The 23,556-nt window shown below is 39.2% G+C and overlaps 2 protein-coding genes across 23 annotated transcripts in view; one reads left to right on the top strand and one right to left on the bottom strand.

The window, feature by feature from the left end:
* Positions 1 to 6,771, bottom strand: part of LOC105194445 (gamma-aminobutyric acid receptor subunit beta) — a 76,725-nt gene extending 69,954 nt beyond the window's left edge. For 4 of the 22 annotated variants that reach the window (XM_039453922.1, XM_039453929.1, XM_039453939.1 and 1 more), the window contains exon 1: positions 5,568 to 6,769. In XM_039453922.1, the coding sequence (XP_039309856.1) occupies positions 5,568 to 5,665 (98 nt within the window). In that variant the 5' untranslated portion in view covers positions 5,666 to 6,769. Of the gene's footprint in view, positions 1 to 5,567 lie in introns of all 22 variants that reach the window. The other 18 variants (XM_039453924.1, XM_039453926.1, XM_039453936.1 and 15 more) reach the window with 12 other exon arrangements.
* LOC120358723 (twist-related protein 1-like) overlaps positions 1 to 23,556 on the top strand; it is a 142,973-nt gene that overhangs the window by 49,627 nt on the left and 69,790 nt on the right. The gene's annotated exons all lie outside the window — the stretch shown is intronic.

The following is a 23,556-nucleotide window of genomic DNA, read 5'->3' as shown; positions in this document are numbered from 1 at the left end:
TTGAAGTTACTATCGGAAATACGTTTTGTTATGTCACGCTGTTATCTTGCTAAACATCATAATATTGTCAGTAGTGGTGTAGTATAGATCCTAAGGCTGTATATCGGAAATAACTGTTTACTACAACATGAAAAAGAGACTCTTGCTTATTGCAAAATTTAGGAACATGTGTTTTATTTTCGTGATCTTTTTCTTACGGTTTAAATTAGAACAATAGGTATTTTTTAAGCAGATTTTAAAATTATTTGTAAATTTTGTTTTTTTTTGCTCTTACAAAAGCAGTTTAGATTTTTGAAGTTTATTTTTTTTTAATTATTATAAGTAACTTGTTCTTGTTTTTTTCTTTTTTTTGGAAGTATACATGATTAAAAAAAGCTCTTTCGTAAGCATGAAGAGTGCAGTAAAATAGAACAGATCTTACGATCATTACGACACATAAATCGTGACACAAATTGTTCAAGCTTCCGTATGGTTTCATCAATCACCCGCGTAAGCGCGCATTAATAATCGTCTACTATTAAATATGCATTGGTTGTTTGCGAACGAAGCGTCATTCTCTCTCTCTCTCTGTTTGCGTCTCCCTATTCCACTGTGCCCGATTTCTGTCAGCCTTTGTACGTCAACTGCCAGTCATTAATTGTTTATGTAAAATGCTCCGTTTTTTTAAATTGGGACAACTATCGAGTTTCTAGGTTACCTACATCATGAATTTGTATTAATATTTATATACACAATATAAAGGATTAAAAAAAAAATTTAATAAAATTATATTCTCTTTTCTTCATTGTTAAATACTGTTATAAATGCTATGTATACAGAAAAAAATTAGTATCAAATCAACAATTCATTGTTTCATGTATAATCAAGAATATAAAATTTTTTTGAAAGAAGAATTTGCTTACACAAAGAGAAAATATTTCTTTATGTAAGCAAATTATGTCTGTTTAAGATTATAAATTCTTCCAAGATTTTATATTCTTACTTATATATGAAACAATGAATTGTTGATTTAATACTAATTTTCTTCCGTGTATATTTTTTGATAACAACATTGTGCTCTTTGCTGTCATTCTCATGTAAAATTCATATATTTCTTATCTTATTGTTTCTTAAAACGTTTGTAATTACTGCGATTATTTATGATAATTAATAATTGTACTTTGTGTCGGAAATGTCTTTGCGTGGTTGACACTGTTTCTTAAACAGTAACGTATAAAAAATTCAGTAGTTGCTGCCAGACTTCTACCTCATATTGGGATGCATGGTAGCATTTCTAAAAGCGGAAATAAATTTAAAGCTCCATTACGCGAATGCAGGCTGCCAGATATATCCGTGAGACCGCGAGAAAGATAAATCTTTTCTGGCCGAAGCGGTAATGGAAAAACACTCGGTGGCATCGGCTGTCACTGTTATCCTTCCAAACGATGGTGGCACTGCCAACGCAGTTGCACAGACCAGGTTAGAATACGCGAAGGAAAACAACAATCCGTCGCAGAAATACGCGCGTTTGTATACTGTCGCAGAAATAGGTCAGTCGAAGTCCAATGATTTGGCGCGATTTTGCCTGTTTCCGCGGTGGGCGATGCTCTTGCGACGAAAACACGACGATTCTCGACCGGATGATAATCCGCGATGTTTCCAATTCCGGAAAGTTGCCAAGGGATCCTTTTATCTACGAGACTCGCATTCTGACGTGAGATATCACGGATCGATAGATAGCGCTCTTTGCAAAATTCTTGAACGGATATTTTCAACGATAGCCATTAATTACTCGTGATATAATCGCAACCTTTAGCATTTTCCGTAATTTGATTGAAGTCGAGAGAGAAATTTATGATATATTTCTGATAATTGTCGCATATAAGGATGTCTACTTCTACAAATGACATTTATATTTGAGAAAGCTGAAATAAAGATTTATAAATACATAACTAAATTTTGGAGAATAATACAGTATGTGGAAAGGTGGTGTATCCCTAAATTTGAAAATGTTTAAAACATAAACAAATGTTTAAAGCCAGCATATATTTTGCGTTACATGAACTATTTTTATAGTCACGTAAACAGAGGAAAAGAGATACGAAGAATTTTATATTAAATAAGTTTGCACGGGAGAGTTTACAAAGAGTCGTTTTTGTTACTAATTACTATTATTCCGGCCAATATTCTCAGGTATATTTTTTAAGCATCATTTTGATTTTCTTTAACAAAGTTTTGTTACGAGAGAATTTTTTTTACATTCTCGTTACCGTAAAATAATTGCTATTCAATATTACAATTGCTAAGTTCAAGTAATAAGGGATATCTTAAGGATGATGGAAAGTTGAATGAAGACGGCGGCGGCGCAGCGTAATTGGGATACCGGATCAAGCTTAGTCCGGGTAACTGAGTGAAGCAAAAAGAATATTCTTCCTCGCGTTGTGAAGAGGAGGGATCTGGTGTGCACCACCAATCCAAAGAGTAGACGAGAATGGCGACGATTCTAACCGCGATGGGCTGGCAAGGGTGGCGACGTAGGAGGATTTGGAGCTTTGCCACGCTGGGAGCACCCTCTTGCTCAAGAGCTCTACTGCGATCACCGATACCACACTACAGTACCTCCGCGGTTGGTACTCATAGAGGTTTGGAGGAGGCCGGAGAGAAGCGCGGCCCACTCGAGGAGGAAACAGGTGGAACGACCGAGACTCCGCTTGCCGGAAGAGTGTAAATATTGATAATCCTTCTGACTACACGTAACTACTCGTTTGCCACCTTTGTCGCTTCTAATAGCGCAGCGAATCAAAACTGTTCCGATCTGTTACGGATAATATCGCTAGATACTTTGAGAGATTTTCTTTATATCTGAAGAAACAGAATTGATAAGCTACATGTCAAGCATATGTGTCTCGTTAGACAATCTTTAGACGTACGGAAACATCGATAATGTCGCAGTTAGTCAATGCCACTGACTAAGTCCGCTATTCTGTTCTCATTCTTACAATGATACGAGTTAAACTTATGTCACTGGCAATTATTCATAAATCTATATTTATGATTATTGCAATATAAATGCTGTAGATTGTGTGTAGAAAACCTTCACTATCTGTCCTCGAAACAGAGACTGTTTCTCGTATCGCTTATTAGTATTTCTTAAAGAAAACTGTGCGTACAACTTGTCGTTACATTAAGTATAGCTTTCATTCAGAGAATTATAGCCGCGATATGACGACTCAATTTATGATAAAAAATTCATTATTATAAAACGATGGATGTGTTTTTATGCATTGAATAAGAAGTTTCATTTAAATTTATTGGGTGCTTTAATCATCTGAAAAAATCTACTTTCGATGATTATTACTTAAAAACTTGTGCATTATAAAGATTATAAAAGTAAACATCAATTATATCTCAATTGCTTCTAATTTAAAAAGATATGCTCATGTGTGATTGCATATCGCATTCATAGGTTTTAAAAGAGATTATTGAAGATGCTTTGAAATATATTGTCTACAATGGCCGTAGTAAGATTTCAGTAGTCATAACAGAACGCATCGCAGTAGTTAGGGAAAGAGTCTGAGCCGTCTCGGTTGCAAGTACAGCGCGTCGAATGTTTCGTGCAAAGTGATCGATAGTGCTGGCTCGTGCTGCAGATATCTTTGCTGGTTACATTTGCGGATTATTAATACGTACTAGTGAATCGCGATCAAAACGGATGAGCGGGCGTAGCAACGACCAATTTCAATGTCGACATTGTTTGCGCTTTGTTATTATTGCTCGTGTATTATCTGCCTCTGTTCTTTCTATTCGTCACTTTATCGTTTTTTGTTTTTGCTTGAAATAGCATTTTCTAATTAACAGTAAAGCTTGTATGTGTGGGTGTGTGCTTTAAATATTTCTATTAATTATTACAAAAGTTAAAATATCTGAAAAAGTTATTAAGTTGGTAATATAAGTGAATATTTGTAATGAATATTATAATGCATGATTTTATTATTAAATTTAATCTTTTAATTTAATTGTTAAGTGATTTCTGAACGGTAACGGAATGCAGAAAAAGATTTTTTAAATTTATATGTTTTAAATATTGTAATTTTTTATGTATAATTATTTTACAGATTTCAATATTATTTTTAATTTGCTGGCATAAATTATAAGAATCTTTTATTGATTCGACTCAAGCGATATTGCTATAGTAGTTCTGCATTATATTTAAATGCAGTGGTTAAGAATATGTGCTTACTATAGCTTTGCCGATTAATAATTATCGATTAGAAGAGTATAGATAGCTTAAGATGATCAATGCACGATGCAAAATACGCTTATTAAAATATACGCGAGAGGAGAAAGAGAGAGATGGGTGAGAGGGAGAAAGAGAAAGCTCCCTTATCGCCGCTTTGGAGGCACGAGGGATGGTGTCATTGTGATCATGGAAAGAGGCTTGCGTGTGTGGTGGTAAGACGTACACCAAGGCCTGCAACGTTACTGCATGTATCCGCTCATTTACATGCAATCACGGAGGTGCATCCAGACGACGGAGAGAGCTACGCGCCGCTCTCATTGTGGCGCCCGTTATGTCAAAGGCTAAACCTATCTTGTTTGCACTTGATAGTAGGCAGCGGGCGGGTTGACGTCAGACACGATCGCGTAATAAAACTTCGTTATTTCCGTCGAAGTGGCATAATGAATGACGCTTATCGTAATGAAGATGTCATTCGTCACGATTTGCCAAACGCAATATTTTTCCAGCATTAATATGGAAGGGCCTTTATCTGGCAAGAATGCTTCTTCTCATAATTACTAAAAGAGACATATCATTGTTTTTATATGCTGCGTAAAATTGAAATACAAGGGATTGCGTGAAACATTGCTAATTAATTCTATCATAATACTGATAATATTAATATTTTTGATAGCAATAATTTGTGTATGTGAAAAATACTTGAAATCTCTCATTAATAAGCTGTGTTTGAATGTGGCATCGAGCAACATTCTGTGCGAATAAAATCAAGAATTCGACGAATTAGTTATTTCTACAGCTGATGATAGAATTGATGAAACTCGCCGTAATAAGATATTTCATAAATTTCTATAAATCCCATGATGTTTAGATACAAAATATTAATTGCTTTAAATTGGATAGTATTTCTAAGTGAATGACAAATTTCCTTTACAAATTTTACTATTTCTTCAAAGCTTTAAATACATTTACTTTATTTTATTCTTGCACATTGGGCATTTACAGATATAGAGGGATGGTTAAGTTAAACATGGAAAATAGCGATAAGCTTGCTTTGCAAATGTAAAGAAAACATCAACAATTTGTTGCCACGACGTTTCGCAGGGGAGGGGGTGCAACAGAATCCTATTTTCTAACACTCTACTTCGCGTATAATACAATTCAAGGCAATTAGATTCAAGCTATTAGTAAAATGCCAACGATTCTTAAAAATTACCCAATCACATCTTTCATCTTTATCTATGAAAACTACATTTGAAATTATTCTTACGAATTGCGTTACACGTGCCTCTCATATTTTTGTCTGACAATAAGTCTAAGCGTAGAAACAAAAAAAAAACGGCTGACTTACGCGGCGTATGCAAACGGTGTGTGATGCGTGGCGGGTAGCAGGACGACCGTGGCCACGAGGAGAACGAAGCTCCCGGAGACGGCGTGGAAAGACCCCATGGTTGTCGTCCCCCGAAGTCGCCGCGGTTGTCCGCGTTTCTAAAGAGGAGGAATCACGACGACACCACCCCGTCGCTGAGACGACGGCGAGGACGGGAACGGTGACGAAGGGAACGTCGACGGCTGTCCTGAGGCGTTGCTACCTGGCGCGTTGACCCGGCGCCTCTCTGCGTGTCGTCTGCGTCTCACCCTCCCTCCCTCCCTCCCGCCCAGCCCACCCTCCTACCCCCGTCTTGCTTCCTCTTCAGGCTCCTCGCCGTGTACTCTCTGGCCCGTCGCTCTTCCACGATTCTCTCTCAGCTCTCGACGCTCTCGCCCGAGATCTTCTGGCTCACCCTTTTCCTCTGACTTCCCGTCACTATCACTCACAATCGTACTTGTATGAATCTTCGAGCGGCGACATGGATAGTAATATCACGGCACTTGGAGTTCGATTTAGGTAATTCTATCGCGGACGCATTTCTCTTCGTCTCACATTTGCGTTTCACCATTCGCGATGAGATCACAACGGTAGCCTTGACTCGCCGCCGCGCAATAAACGGAGACGTAAAATAGTTTTGCGAAAATTCGTTAGTACCAGAAATCTTTTGCGATTCTTCTTCTCCTTTCTCTTGTTTCTCTTTCGTTCTTTGCTCAACACCGAGATTTCTTCGCGATTCCCGCTACGTTTTCGAGGCGGATGAGGCACCGGGACACGACACTCGGGCGGGGAATAACGGATGTCGGTGGTGAAGGGAGACAAGGATTCTCTTCTCCTGGAGGTTGTGCACCTCCTTCGTTTTGCGTCCTACAGCAGAGCCGGAGCCTCCTGATCACCGACGGCTCTGTCCTGCCACGAGCTCCGCTTTCGCAGGATCCTTCCTCTCGCGATGGACATCTTCTGCTCTTCTGTGTCACCTCCTCTCTCACAGCCTGTTCTCTCCGCACTCTCTTTCTCTCGTTCTCGCCCTCTCACTCTCTCTTGCTCTTCTCGCGGGGACACTCGGTCAGCACCCGCGGTACACCGCTACGCGCTCGGGAGTGGCGGCTCTCGCGTCTAGCCCGGCCGTTTCAGCGCGCAGGCGCAATTCCTTCCTTCCTGCCTGCCAGCCAGCCTGCTTGCTTGCTTGCCTACCTGTCTACCCACCCTCGTCTACTTCTCCTTCCCTCTTTCTCCCATTTCACCCTCTCTCTTTCGCACCCACCCTAACTTGCCTGCTCGCCTCAAGCCAACGACTGCCGTCGTGCCTGCGCTCGCTGTCACCCTGACTGCCTGATTGTTTCATGAACTTAGTAGTTTTCATCACTCTTTCTCTCCCGCCATCCCTCTTGTCAGAGTTTGTTGCTAGGTATATTGATGTATGGTAGAAGAGAGATCATGCTCGTTCAATGGCTTCTTCTTTGGGAAATCAGAATTATATCACACAATGATAATTCGCATGATAATTGCATTCTATGGAAATTCCATAAAGTTAGCTAACTGGTATATGTACGTACAATTTACAGCTTACTATTAAACTGTACTCTTTAATTGAAATAATGACCATTGTGTTGTTTTGTGATGGTATATCATAGAGAAGTATCGCAGAGTCTGAAGCACTTTAACTAGAATTGCCTCCTATCATTGTCATCTTTTCTGATTGTCTCATTAACTTGATTTTCATTTTTGCATCTTTAGCTGTTTCCTTTTCCAGAAATTTTACTGATTACTTTACCAACATGTGTACATTGATACGGCAGAAGTTATATTTACTGGCATCCCTCAGTGTATTGGGATTGCATTAGAGTGAATCAATTCTCGCTTATTTCCGTCACTTATCTTCTGATTAATTCACTTATACTTGTTCGTACGAAGGGACGACCGTGTCTACATCGTCTACTACGCCGTCGCTCGACTTAATAGTTTTCCTTATTCTGTGGTTAATTAAATCATCACATTGACGTCGCAAAAATCGCGTTTTTCTTTCCTTGGACCAAGGTGGTCGCATTCTTATCGCGACTTTGCTCTCTTTTCACATTTTCTCGCGTAACCATGTTATATTCGTTTCTGCTCGTTTTGCTTATACTCCTTTCTTTTCTCTTCTTTGCGTAGCGTAAAACTCGGCTTAACGGCGACGGACGTATCGATACGTTACTCTCCGGATTGCTTTTTTCGCGTCGGAATGTAAAGCGTCGTGAGTGCATACCGGTGATGTAAAAGAGGGAAAAGAAGTGCATCAAAAGACATTCCATTTGCAGATGCGCGCTCGGCGCTGCTTCGTGAAAAATATTCGACTATTGAGTATATTCTCGCTACTCGCACGCTCTACTCGCTCCTCGAAGCGCAGTGATGTTGGTGCACATCAAAGGGCGAACGATGATATGTTTTTTACGCATTCGCGGACGCACACATATGTATAAATGACGACGTGCGCGTACGTGCGTGCGACATTGAGACGCCGCCGCTTCCAATGGCCGCTAGAGCGAAGATAATGCGGATCGTAACGTAACCGGAGCGGTGAGTGTACATTCTTTCCGCCCGCGCGACTTTGAATCAAATTCTCGAGTTGCCGAGTAAACTTTGAATACGCAGTACAAACACGAGTTTGCGCCCTCCATCGAGCCGTGCGATGCGTAGATATACATATAGGGTGTCTCGTGAGGAGGGTACTTCTCAATTATTGTTGCTACGTATGCTTCAGCATTAAGAAGTCATAGGAGCTTTATTAAAAATATTTTAATAGTTTCGAGAATGTAAATATGTACACGTTGCAAAATCTTTTAATTAAGGAATATCAATGAACTTATTTCATTTGAAATATTAAAAATTAAATGCTTGGAAAATAGATTCCAAATGCGTTAAAATATCTGTAGTATAACATTTGCAAGTTTTAGTTTTACACCCCGTCTGTATGGGACATTTGGAGCACCCACGCCAGTGACGGGACAATGAGGGTGAATTTTATGCGTTTTAATTTAACGTCTAGGTTCATTTGTGAAGGGTAGTGTTCACGTTGGCGTATTTTTCATCGCTTTTACATAATCTGTATATGCCATCTGCTTCGAATTTATGATTATAATTTAATTGTCGATGCGAGATCTCCATTAATCCAAGGATATCTTATCGCAATCCCTAATTTGCATAATCCTGACTTTATGAGCGTATAAAATGTATCTTTATGAATACATAATTTACCGGGCGTAGTGATGTATTTAGGAATATTTGTGAAAGTTGCCACATTGAAAAAATATCTTTGTAAATTTACCTCACGCGATCTATATCATTAATTAAACTCCGAACGCTTACGTATATTAAAATATCATGCATTATTCCGCATTATATTTCACTCATTTCCATAGCACGAAATTATATTATTTTTTTTTTGTTTGCACTTCCTTTATCATATACATTTTCTCTGCTTTATATAATTGTATCAAAACATAAAGTTTATCTTTTGTGAGCTATTATAAAATTGATGCAAAAATATCGATACCTTCGATGATATATGCATAAACCTCTTTATACATCGAACGCGGAAAATTTGATTGGATTTTATTTCAATTGCATCCCACGTTCTTTTGCTTCATTTTACCGCTTCAGCTTTCGTTTTGTTTTACAGAATATTGCTCTTTCGTATTTTCAATATTTAGCTACAATCTGACAGTTTCGACAGTAATCGTGCACCAACGCCAGAATTTTTTAAATCTTTCGTCGCCTGTCGCTCTCTAAAATTCTCACTCTAAAATTATACGTTTCGGTGACTTTATATTTCCCAGATTCAGAAAATTACATTTTATCTCAGATAAAATGTATACTACAGCAACGGAAAAAAAGAAATAATATAGGTACAAAGGGTTTTTAAAATAATAAAAATTTAATATATGTGAATAATATTTAATTAAATAAAAATAATTTTAGTAACGTAATACAAATGTTTAAATAATAATAATAATAATAATTTTGTTAACATATTTTAAATAAGCAGGTAGCAAAAAAAGCACAGCATATTTATATCGATTGCTACAATTTATATTTCTCTCTCTCTCTCTCTCTCTCTCTCTCTCTCTCTCTCTGACTTCTCTTGTTTAAGCAACCAAGTTACTAGCTGTTGTTCCTTCTGCACACAATCTATGTGCATGAAGATGTTACTACCAGATGAACGATGTTTGGTCTCGACAGTAGTGCAAGTAAACGTACGAGCCGGCGCACGAATTCCGGCGCTCTCATGGACTGCCAGCGCGATTGTCGCTCACGTCCGAGGCTGCTACCGTTATCGCCAGAGGCAAGGGGGATAGAAAGTACGATGGGGGGTTTGTGGAAGAGGTGAGAGCGCGTGCGCGAGAGATCAAAACCAGCGGGCTCTCTGTCGCCTGGGATAACGGCTCGCGGCCCGTCTATTGATCTTGGCGAACGTTGCGCGTTGGAACGAGCTGCGCTTGAGCCTCTCCTGTACCAGTAGTGTCTGCAACTTCATTTGCTCTAGAGACCGTGCGACCGAGCGACCGAGAGACCGACCGACCGATCGACCGACCGACCAACCGACCGATCGCTACCGACAGGCTGCGTTGGCCCGAATGATCCGACCAAATATGGAAACAAACATGATACATCGCAAGGGACCGTCAACCAAACGCCAAAATGCTCTTAACGCCCCGCGGGACTCGTATGTCGCGGATCGCAGTTCCGTCCGCTTTTAATCAAAACGCGACACAGCGTGGGCCGAATAGTCGCTCATAAAGTCATATATTAGGCCAACTAAGCAACCGAGATGCGCAGGAAGAAGATAAATCATTAATTTAACGTCCGGGGATTGCCGCTGAATTAATGATTTAGCTTCTATTCTGTCAAGCAGCTGAATAAAAAATACAGATGTCCATATAGTTAACATTGATGCTAGGTTGCTATGTAGATTGATATTAAGCAGCTTACGTGGCTAATTAGCTGGTTATATAAGGTAATGTATAAGCTGCTTAATAAGCACGAGAATAGGTTATAAAACATTAGGAGAAAGAAGCGATTAATGCATAATACACCGAGTTTTATGTAATTTAGTTACAATAGTCAATTAGAAGATATTATTCCTAAATAACAGCGAACGTTTGCGTATGCCGTTACTTCATTAATCTCGCGTAAGGGGGAATTAATGCCGTTTAGGGGTGGAATCGCGAATTCTAGAACGCTCACTTTACCTCTCGCAACGCTGTGCTCTCTAAAACTTTCAACGGGGGTGCATTAGAGCGCCTGTGTAACTGCTCGCTGTTTTATCTGGGATAAGCACCTTTCTAAATCGCGTGCCCTCGGTGAAACCCACGACCGCCATAAACGCGGCCTTACGAAGCATTTCTCTCACTCGTATAAATAAGTAACGACGCTCGAATGAAGTCAATTTTACCACCTAACGTCCCAGGGACCTGCTTCCGCGTCTTGAAATTACAGCGGCAAAGATATTACATCGTCGTTCGCAATGTTCTCCTTCGCCAACTTTTTCCAAATACTTTGTTCTCCGCACGTGAAGAGGAGGGTGAGGAGAGGGTTGAGGGGGTGGACAGGGGGATGCGTCGTCGTGCTCGCGCGCGCTTTGTCGTCCCGAGGCTGGTATCAGCACCGAAGATGGATGGAGACTTTTGTTTGCTCGCTACGAAAATCCTCCAGCTACTCCGCGGATATCTCAAAGAACTGCAGGCGTTGTACTTGCTGACGAGTAGAAAAAAATGACATGTCGTTGGCGGCGTAGAACCCGGTGGGATGCCGGACGGTGTAGCAGAGACGGATCATGGAGCGCGCTGACGTCATTACGGTTACATGTAGACCTCGGGAGTGGCTGCAGGCGCATGCGGTCTGTGATTCTTCCGCGCGACATTGCGCTCAAAAGCACTAACTACGGTAGAATTTCATATATCGCGCATTGTACAAAAGCGACAGGGATATCAGCCTAGATTTTACGCGTTATTTTTAATTAAATCTAAAGCAAGAAATACATCACGTTCTATTAAATGTAATTGCACACTCGGGATTAATTTACCGTTTATCGAATACACGAAGAGAATATTGTAACCGCTAAATTGCTGATATATTTAATTATATATATAATTTTTGCTATGATACATCACAATGATATAACGTATCTCGCATTTTTTAATTAACGCGAGCAAATGATCATTTCTAAACAGCACTAATTGATGGATTAATTTGAGATGATTAAGTGTCATGTTGATATTAGGCTTTTTTTTGCGGGATCGATTTTGTTTCAAGTGGAGCAGATAAATTTGCGAACACGTGTCTCCTATTGATTCTTTTTCCCCATCACGATCGAATTCCTGCCGCTCCCGCAACAAACTTTTAACCACATCTATCGTCATCCCCTGATCGAAAGTTAGACCACCGTGTTTCGCTGTGTTCGTGATAGTTGACTCACACGCGTGGTGCTATCTCTCCTTTCATAGCTTCTACGTGCGTATGCATTATAAATTGACGGCGGAATCCGGCGATTTCGAGCGTGCCTCGAAGTACAGCGACCGCGATAAAACTCGCTCGACCGAGCGTCCGTTCTAACTTTGATGGGCTGACCTGCATTATGGGCTTCGTGGACGTTCCGCGCGGATACGACGTCTACTTCAATGGCATTTCGCATTTTGAGTGTTAGAAAGACACCTGCGAGCCAGAAAACAATCGACTCGAGTTGAGCGTGCAGCGCGAATCGTTCGCTCGTGGTTCTTTAAAATCTCATTTTCACCGAGGGTGATACTCGCCACCGGTTTAATGGTCTCCACGGTACGAGTCTAAGTGTATCGTGCGCGCGAATCGTGTTCGGTAACGTGTTATCGAGGAGGTAACTCGGATATCACGTCGGTCACTATTTCGGCCGAGAGGTAGTAAAAACCGAATAACAGACAGAAAACTTGCTGTCGGAAGACACGCGGCCAGATAAGATCGTGCGGTCGAGCAGATATATTATATAGTTCAGCCAAATCTGAATCAGCTATCTAACAGGGGGATGCGTCGGAGACGCACAACAATCTTACTTTTGTATCTGGTTATGTGGATAACTGAATACGTGTTAATAAATAAAGTAGATAAGCTATTTGACCGATACTCGGTGTGCTTAATACGCGTGGACACATGTACCTTAATTATTGACGGTAATACATATCATTGCTTGCCATTTCGCTTGCGAAATATGAGAGTGTATCACGAGGGGCGTTTTGTACGTCACTGTGTGACCGCGTGTAAAGAGCCTCAATTTATGACGATGTAATCCGGGAGTGTCCGGAGAGGATTACAGAGGCGCGGCCGCAAGTAGACGAGACGTGCAGAATTCCTAAATACTCTCGCACGTAGGAACAAATTGTGAACGGCGAATATACACTGGCACGTAGATACTGGATCAACGCGGTGAGCAAAAACAACTAATACCCTCCAAGGGGCGAATATAAGCAGGGATTGAGATAGGTGTAATAACTTTGGTAATTATTAAGATATAGGCTTCCCTGCGTGGCTTTACTTAATTTCTATTTTTAAGAATAACGTGTTAAATTATAATGTAATATGAACAATTCGTTAATTATATTAGCTTTCACTGATAGTCAATAATTATTTTATTGTTTTGTTAAGTGATATCAATAAATTTTGATTTACGATTAATTATTCTGATATCAATTATTGATTACAACGAAATCGGAATTTAATTAATTGTATTACTGAATGATAAAACTTCCAAATATCGCATTTTATTGCACAAACAATTGCACGCGGAAAGGACAGTTTTGCTGAAATACAGATCTGAAAGTAATTATGTTGAACCATTAAAAAGTTTATATTGGATGTTTAAGCTGATTGTTAGAATGTCAAAATTTTTTGCGGCAGTATCATCATGTTTCAACACTTTATATAATTATTTTTATAGTTTAATCGGAGAAAATTATTTTCTGATCTGTATCTAGCTAAATTTTTAGATACTACAATAAAATTGTCCTTTCCATGCATATGTACGTATGTATGCGGATTTATATCCTAAATGCTATTTCAAGCGTAAAACTGGAATACGCGAATATCTACGTCGTAGAGCAGTAACTGTTTATCAAGTCAAACAATCAGGATCTGAATATCAAAGAAGATTTTTGATCGAAGGGGAAGTGTTCGAGACAGGGGATGTGCAACAGGCAGGCAAAGCGAGGGTAAAGTCAAGCTGTTATATCCACATCGGTCGGCTGGTCGGTCAGTCGGTTGGTCGGCACCTGGTCCGAATTGTAGCGATGATTTTCCTCCCTTAGCCAACCTATCACGTATTCCCCCTTTCGTTCGCTATTCTTTCCCCAGGGCGTGGCGTTCAACAGGCCTGGCTGTTCGCCAGCTTTTTCCCTTCTTGCCTTTCGTTAGCTCCCTCGGCCGCCTTTCGCGGTTCTTCTTCCGCCGCCGCGCCGTCCCGTGGACGTGCGACCGACGGCGAGCGAGCTAGAAAAGAATTAAGGCTGCGCTAACACAATCGATGTTCCTTTCCTCTAGCACAGTGGTGCACCGCGGTATTCTATTGTGCCATGTGATATATACGGTACGGCAGCCGTATTGTGCACGGAGCTGATGTGCGGCCGAGTAAGAAATGGGAGAAAATAAGATTACACGAGTGAACGGGGTTCTGGGAAGGATGTTGCGAGAGCCAAATTTCAGATTTGATGTTTTGTTGGAGAAACTTTCTCGAGCTTAGTTCAAGAACAGTCACATATAACAAGAAAAGTTTCGTAACGCGCACTGGACAAGATTATCAACTTTCAAATACGCTTTGGAGTGTTCTTCTATTCTCGGGATCGTGCGTGTATGCTTTATTTTGTTTAAAGAAAAATTGACAATGTAAAAATGCGATTGTTCGCTATATTTCAAAATTATTAATATTTTTTCTCTTTTTTTCTTCATAAAAGAATAAATTTAGAAATTTGATGTTACAGAAGTTATAAAAATGGTACAAGAAGGTTTAAAAAATTACACGACGCACAGTAACGTTGCTGGTTTATTGTTATTCCGTTCAATAAAATCGTATTGTAGGTGATTTGCAAACTTTTTTTCTGATGTGCGATTCTTGTTTAGATTACATTTAATTTCAATGCGTCATTATCTCTCTTTGTATGCTAATTTCAGGTCATCTTGTACGTACCTTTTCAGAATGTATGTATGTATGGTCATATACATGACAGACGATGCACATGCGTCAGAGATATGTGTAACTGGCGGCGGATATTCGCGATTAGGATTCATTTGTGTATATACGTGCCTGCGGAGGCTTAGGCGCGTTTGCGCGAACGAACAAAAGCCAGCTGCAATCCCAGCCCGATACTTGTCCCAAATCTCCCTTTTGCCACTGGCTGCCAGCAAAACGTTTGCTGAACGCGATTAACGATGCACTGTTGAAAGGCGGGAGTTACGTGCCGTTAATGAAAAAAAGGACGAGAGCTTTCAAAGAAGATTTATGCTAGCGAAGCACGCAAAGGGTGTGTGAGCAATAGAAGGAAGATTATTAATTCGGCTTACCGATTATTTATCGAAATCACAGTTTCACGTGACACGCGTAATCCAAGTTTGTCAACGATTTTACACAGAACGCGTGCGTGTTTTCCCTAAGCTATTTACGTGCTCTATCGTTAGATGTATCAACATCATTTGTCAATTTCTCACAAATTTAATGCGATAGATTCTGATGACACTGTGAAATACAAGCTCGGAGCCTTCTCAAGGGTATCGTTGTCTGGCGAAGCTTATCGAAACGCCGTGAAACATCTGATTGTAAACGGTGGTGGCGCCGTGCTATCGCGTCAGCCTATCGAGATGTCTTATCGATGAGGGCTCGCTCGACAGGTAGCGTGCTTCTTACGGCATTATCGAAGTCGCCGCGGCATTATCATCGGAAGTAGATGATCGCAATTTTCTAGACAATCAAGATTTCGAACGATTATCAAGCCTGATTCCTTTCTTTCGCCCATAGCCTCTCTCTTTCTCTTCCCCCCTACCTCCGGAATTCGGGCTTTCGTATAACAGGAAATTGAAAACGCGGCGAACAAATTCCGTACCCTTCCGCGAGCCAATTGAGATTTTATATATAAAATGTTTGCCTCGTTGGAAGCCGAAATATGACGAGGCTCAAGGTTGGATGATATTTGAGAAAACGAACTCTTCGTTCGAGCTTTTCGTTCGAGACGAATAGAATATGAAGAAGTTATCAAACATAAGCTTTTACCCGTCGCCGAGTTAAAATTCCTCTGAGTTTGTAAAAGAGCGAGCGGTAAGTCCTTATGAAAATACTGTTGCCCACTCGAGAAACTCTGGCGTGGTACGCTTGAATTTTTTTATTTGCCATTATCGAGAAACCTTGGATTTTATAATTAACTTTTGTAACAAATTAACTTCCGCTGAAAAGTAATAATTACACTTTTATCACCGTTTCATTACGTGTTCATTTACATATTCGTGATAATCATATGTACAGAAGAATCTGATATCTGTAGAAACATCGAACTAAAATTTTCTGGCTCTAAGAACTACATCGTCGTGTACCTTGCGTAGCGCAAATATTGATGCAGCTAGCTCTTAGAGCCCACGGCAGTTCAATTTCAAGTTGATTTTTTTTCGTTTTTGTAACGATAACTTTATTACGTGCCACATATTTTCGCAACCTTTTAATTTTCATCAAATACCTTAGCGAAACGTAATTTCCATCCATTTGAGTATAGCTTACTTGAAATTATTTAAAGCCTTTGTTATTTATTTACGTTTACAACTTGATTCAGCGGAGCTCTTTAATTTTCAATTTGTTTCCATCTCAAAGACTGTGAATGCCAAGACGTTGAAACAGGCAACTCTCTTTTTCATGAGAATACTGGCGGTTCTACGACCGGTATACCATTGTTGTATCCTTTGCCTGCTTCTGTTTTGTAATATCAGCGCCAAAGCGTTCGCGATGGATCGCGCGCCGACTCTCAGAAAACGCAGAAACTCGTTAGGAAGATTTTACGGTGGAACGAGGCCGTGCGCGACGGCGCAAAGTATCGAGCTATCGATTTCATGGCTCGTCGGTTCGCCCGATAAGGCAAACCAACCCTCCGCACGTCCCGCCGCTTTGCACTTCTCGCCGCAACCTCGTCTTCGACGACTCGACCTTCGTCTGCTTGAACGATCTTAACCGTTTCAGTCATCAATGACAAGGAAGTCAAGCAATAATTTTGTGTAATTTTGGGTAGTTAGATATGTATAAATATGTCAGGACTAACTTGCAATCTTTATCGAAAATTCATTAATTTGTGATTTTGTGTAATGTCTCAGCGATGATTTTTTATTTCCAACAATTAAAGCAGTACAGTTTTATAATTTACGCTTTGACGAAAAGCTAAAATGAAAAAATTGTCGTTAGATTGTTCTGAAGTTTTTAAAATATTTTATATAATTTAGCATTTAAACATTAAAAAAAAAGTAAAAGCAATAATTGTGTGTAATTTTGGGTAGTTAGATATGTATAAATATGTCAGCGGTGATTTTTTTATTTCCAACAATTAAAGCAGTACAGTTTTATAATTTACGCTTTGACGAAAAGGTAAAATGAAAAAATTGTCTTTACAATGTTTCGAAGCTTTTGAAATATTTTATAAAATTTAGTATTTAAAGATTGAAAAAAAAGTAAAAGTAACTAATGTTTGCATATTAGAAGACAAAATCTTCTTTTTAAAAATCTGTTTTTTCATTCATTACATCGTATATTTAGTTAATTTAATTGTCACTTAATAATTCAGTTGTAAACGCTGAAAAGATTTTTTAATTTATTAAGAATTTATTTACAAACTCTTTTCAAGTTTTGTATTATAGTCTTGTATTATAGTTTCGAAAAAATACAGATTTTTTTTTTTTTTTTTTTAATGACAAAAATATAGCCAATTTGATTTACGCGTACCTGTCGCAAAATTGCTTTCTGCGAAAATGCCTGCGGACTATCACAGACACGTTCGTATACCTACGCATACTAACCTCGTTGCGTGCTGCACTGCGGCGTATCCTTGCGTGACTCTTATTTGCCAGGTGACTCCTATACTCGTTTTACGTTACTTCGCGTACGCGATTATGCTATTTTACGTCTCTACGTATTGCCTTTAGCTTCTCCCGAGCCCTTTTCTTCCGCCGATCATCCCAACATTTCACGGTTATTTCCTGCCTTTTGGCCTTTCGTGCAGCTATTAATCGTACTACTTTTATTCTACACAGAAATACTGTACCTTAATAGTTATCGAACTGTCCATTAGATTCTGTGCAATACTGTATTAGGGTATCAAGTGGCACTTGCAATATATTTAAGATATATAAAGATCTACATAAAGCTGATTTATTTCTTCTACAATTGTTTTTAGATGTTTTTTAAAGGTTATTTTTTTATTTAGAAATTTTTTAATCACTTTTTTTATTACATGCTTGCCAATATCAATTATGTTTACATGCAGGTTTTTTTTGTTACAAAATATATTTTTGTTTCTTTAATAGTTATGTTGCGTATGTAATTGGTTGTTATTTTATATTGCTTTTTCAGTACTGAATGGGGGTTAATAATAGGGTGCAGAATAATTGTTACAAATGTAATCGTATACCGTTCGACGCATATAATAGTGTTAGCGAATAGGAATGTTTGGTACAGCCGCATTGCAAGCGTTACGCAAATCCGAATGTATGCGCACAATCGAATGGAGAATGATCGCTTGGGTGCATTTTAAGGGCGAGTTGAATGGCTCGGGCATTCTTACAATGTCCGGGCAACTTCCGGACTGAAAAACGGATCTTTTGACAATTTAAATATTACTTTGATTTATATTTCATATTTTATGATGATTACATTCAAAACGTAAACAAATTGCGTCTCTATTTATGCTGTTATCTTAACTTCAGACCCATAATATTTCAATTTGTCTTTCTTACATTAAGTTTATTTATATTTTAATCAGACTCTGGAATAGATTGATAAAAAAGGAAACTCAGAAAAAAAACTGGTAGATTACAACGCAGACAAATCTTACGTTCCCTTCTGTTCTATTTTTTAAACTGAAATCTCGATTGACTATTGTCTTTACTGTTGCGACTGTTATTGTTGCACTATCGCATTTACCAATCTGCGTAATCAATAAATCACATTCGATAAATTTGCGGCGTGCAACATACGATTAAAAGCAATCGTTCAATCGTACTAAACCGTACCGTCAAGATACACGCCCTGCTTGCGCGCAAATTCGTCACGAAGACTGCGACAAATTATGGGATATCACCGACGTATCGCGGTATGCAAATTGGTGCTTCACGGGCAGAGAGAACGATCGTACTCGACGAGCTGCGTCGCCGTGATCTGTCGAGGTGATCTGAAAAGTCTCGTCTCTCGACACTGTCGCGATATGCGAATTGCGACGACGTCGTCACGTTGGAAACGAAATACTCGAGAGTAAACATTTTATGGCACGTATGCGATATTATGCGTGGCTTAGACGTATGAACACGTGTCGCATCTACGATCGCAGGACCGCAGTGCAGTAAAGTGTATCGTGCGCTTAGCGCATCTGCGACCACTCGCCGATGTCTCGATACTCACTCTCGACATTTATTATTCAATCATTGCGATCCTACGATGCGGCCCGATGTGTTTTTGATGTTCGCATATGGTTCCTTCATCATCTGCAACGAGACATATAGCGACGTTATCGGCGTGCCAAGATTTTAGAAGATAGATTTTAGTTTGCTCTCTGCGCCGTGGAACGCTCCGCGGATTCTGCGTCATTACAACATGCAATTCTGTATTTATCGCTATTAATTATATAAATGAATATACCGGTCAAATTTGTATTTGGCTGGTGCATGCATTTATACGAAAATAATTTGAATGTAATTCTGATAAAGTATAAAATATACCAACATCTATTTGGGAATTTAATATATTTATATGAAAGTAAACTGTCAATATAACTATACGAAGCGCAATGAAGCACGTTAATGCAAATGGGGATTATATGTCTATAAAATTTAATTAAATCTGGACCCGTATGTAATAAAGTTTCATTACGATTCAATAAGATGTAATTCAAATTTCCAACCGGATTATTCGACTCATTTAAACATTAGTTTTCATATATGTATCTCTTTTCACCGTAACAGTCGGTAACGCGAGTGTAATATTAATGACTTGGCGGTCACGCTGCAAACCATTTTTCCCCCTCTGTATCACCGTATAACTTATGTGTGTTATAATTTAACGTTAGCAGATTTCGCTCAGGTCACTCAGTGGCAACCCATTGCGCTTTTTGGCGCGTGTCATTAATATCCTCACGAGGATTCCGCAAAGATCTGATTTACGACTGGTATTTAAGCCCGTCCGCCAATGTCGATGCTATCCCCTTTTTCACATCTTGCGGATGACATTTCAGAATTTTTACTTTTTTTACGAGATTAAATTCCACCTTTTTATCTTATTCAAAAGTAAAAGGGAAAAAAATAAATAAATTCGGAGCTAGAGGATACGCAGAGATAATTCCAGACATCATTAATCTTTTCGATACCAGTAGAAATGTTAGAGTTCATAGATAAATTTATGGGTAAATCTCAAAGATACGATCAGTCAAACTTCTTTTAGATATAGCACTTTCGCTTCAACTTGTAGTTGAATTTATTCAAAGTAGAAATTTGCATGTGATGTATGAGTTTTCTCTACTGTATGATTTTATGAAAGCTTCATCTTTCTAGAATCTGCGTAGGTTTTCCTTCATTTGTGTCACATTTGAATGTATGTTCAAAAAGCGACGTTAAATGCATTATTTACCTTCGCATTAAACCTGATACATGTGATGTATGTTCTCGAGTACATTTATTATTAAGCAAAAGTTACAGTTTTTTTTTAAATTTTGTTTTAATGGAGTAAACAATTAGGTCGACTCCATTATAGCTGCCCTACGTCATAGTGGAATATAACATTTATGATATGCAGAAGCTATTTCTCTTCTGTTGAATATTTCGGTAAATGGTACATGGGAAGCATTAAGATTTCTCGATGTTAGGAAATCCGTGTCAGCGAAGAGGAAGGAAGCAGCATTCTATAACCATGTTGTTGATCATATATCTTTCCATATCTCGGAAAGTGTTTACATTTTCATTTCAACATTCATCTGACTTTTTGTTTACTGCGCGGGTGTATATCCGCCGTGGCACATTATCGCTCGTGGATTTCACTTTTGACGAATGACCCGCCGTCGACTCTTCCGGCTTGATATTTATTAACGCGCCCCTTTTCCGACCGCGCCTAATAATTTTCTACGCGCATGAATTGCATAACTGCGCATTATTCGGGTACGCAACCGAGAGAGTTTTCGCACTTTCGCGCGAATTAGAGCAGCGCGAGGTCGCGTGAACGATGGCAAACAATGGAGTGCTGCAAAAATTAGCTTGCAGACTAAATTTCTGGGTGAACGCGAGCCCGTGAAAATTTATGCAACGAAGGTGGAACGTGGAGTTAACTAACTACTACTCGATTAGGGAAATCGGGCTTCCGCTACCGTTCACGGAGTCGACGATATTCGCGGTGGATTGCCTTTCCTCGATAATAGGTACATAATATACCTACTGGGTATTCCAGCGTGAATGCGCCGAATTGATTTAAGCCTCTTCCCTTCTTCTCCCTTGCGGGTTTCTCTCGATCCGCCACGTTCGTCGGCGGAACCCTTGGGGACGCTTTACTTCCGCCCTGTAGCTGCGGGCGACTTTCCAGACTCAATCGAAAGTTTGCGTTTTGTTCGGCGCTCACGCAGGTGTAGGTATTACTCGATTCCGCAAATTCGTGTTTCTCCGGGATATTGGAGTCCAGTTAGCGACAAATGCGAGTAATTTTTACAACCAACTCGATTAGAGAAATGAAAGAAATTTTTTTTACTAGAAGATTATTCTTTAATTTTGCTTATTACTTAATATATTTTATTCGGATTAAATGTGATTTTTTTTTTTGTTAATTTCAAGTGCTCTTTAGGCATTTAATCCTTTATTTAATCTAGAAGTACTTTTATTCTTTTTGCCTAGAAATTGTACTTCACAGAGTAATTAAAATATTTTAAATAAAAAGTTATTCACCGACATATGTAATATTATATTTATTTTTGCAACAATTTTTATTTTCTGTGAGATATTCTAGTAAAATATTCACAATATTTTTATTTCCACAAAATAAAAGAAAGTTTGTATTTAAAAGCACGAGTTTTATTACCAAGAAGTGGAAATTAAAGTTAAGAGGAGACGAAAAATTAAAATTGTATTAAAATTAATTTATATCTGTATTTCTAATTCCATTTCTGCTAAGAAATTCAGATAAAATAGGTTTTAAGACACGATTTAATTTAAGAGTTCGTTTGATATTCATGACTTACATTTGTAATTGATATTTCAATGTAGTAACTTGAGCACATGTTCTATGATTATCTTGTGCATTGCATATTTTTGTTTAATAATTGATTTTTTAACAAAGATTATACATAAATTGCGAGAAAGGTACGTATCACTAATAAATATATTTTATAATAAAATGTATCGACATTGCTGGTATTAATTAAGAGCAACTGCTATGTTTCTAAATATTTTTGCAAACTTGTGTATTGCTAATATGTTAACATCAATTTTGTAAAAAGGTGTATCCAAACAAAAGTGTATTGCTGCTTCAATTAATATTTGCATTTTAAATTAAGTTTCACGTAAATTAGCTGAGCAGTCTCTGTTCTCTGATCGAAAAATGATTATCGAATCGCCCTGGTTTTAAAACACGAATCCTCATTCTGAATATTTTATTTGATGCGTTTTTAAAACGTCATTCAAGCAACTATATTGTAACTAGAGATTTTAATTCTTCCGCAGGCTATTTCCACTGCGGTTTAAATCGAGAAATATTTTTCGCTACATACATCGTTTTACGTAGTGTAGCAATTAAAGTTAAAATATATGTAATGGTTCTCGTCCTACATAAAAGTAGAATAACGTGACGTCGCCCAACAAAGGGCGCGAACAATCGACGCTGCGAGCGGTCCTGCGAGAAGTGCGGGAAAAAGACATCTCTCGAGCCTTGACCCGGTGTGATTCGCGATACGACTTTATTGCCTCGCGTAAAAATCGTGCTACGTTGAGTTAATTAAAACTTAATTAAAAGTTGTCACACACACGGCAGCGCGCACTTACATCCACGCTCGTGTTGCACGCGCGGAATAGTTTTCTCCGCACTGTATTTTCTTCATATTCGACACGCAGCTTGTCACGAATGTTGGACGAAAGCTGGGCTCGCTCTCACGCGCGGGTATATACGTCGCTTCGTGTCGGCAAGTCGTTCGCATCGTCCGTTTCGCTGCAAATACTAATCTCGAGAGAGAAACAGAGTCGTATAACGATCGTAAAGTCGCGCGGATAATGTCCGTTTTCCGAATTCGACGCAGCTTTTGCGTCACGCGGCTCGTGAGCGAGCCCCGATTCTCGTCTCGCTGTTGTCCGTAACGGGCAAACACGCGGTTTACAGTGGCTCAAGGGGACATTAAGGGGACACGTGCGAGTGAACACGACCTATCGATTGAAACGAGACCCCATCAAAATCCTAGAGATAATCGGGAAATCGTAAACCGTCACTGCGGGCTCGTAAAATTTTCGCCGATCCAGGAACATCCGCAACATCTATGGTCCAATTGCTTATCGTCTCACTCTCGTTAAATTGTAATCTTACTCACGCCCGAGGAATCGAACGAAGGACGCGGATGAACGCCGTGCCGTGTGCGCAATGCGCTTAAGTAATGTCCGTATTCGCGCGATCTTAATCTTTTTTTTTTTTTTTTCACTGCGGCACGCAAAGTTGCATTTTTCAGGTTCCCGACAATCAAGATGAAAGTAGAGTGTAATTGCAACGTGTTACTTGCAT

The sequence above is a fragment of the Solenopsis invicta genome, chromosome 9, assembly GCF_016802725.1.
Source record: "Solenopsis invicta isolate M01_SB chromosome 9, UNIL_Sinv_3.0, whole genome shotgun sequence".
NCBI classification, from domain to species: Eukaryota; Metazoa; Arthropoda; class Insecta; order Hymenoptera; family Formicidae; genus Solenopsis; species Solenopsis invicta.
Note: the sequence above shows the minus strand (reverse complement) of the source record. Positions and strands in the feature narration are given on the sequence as shown.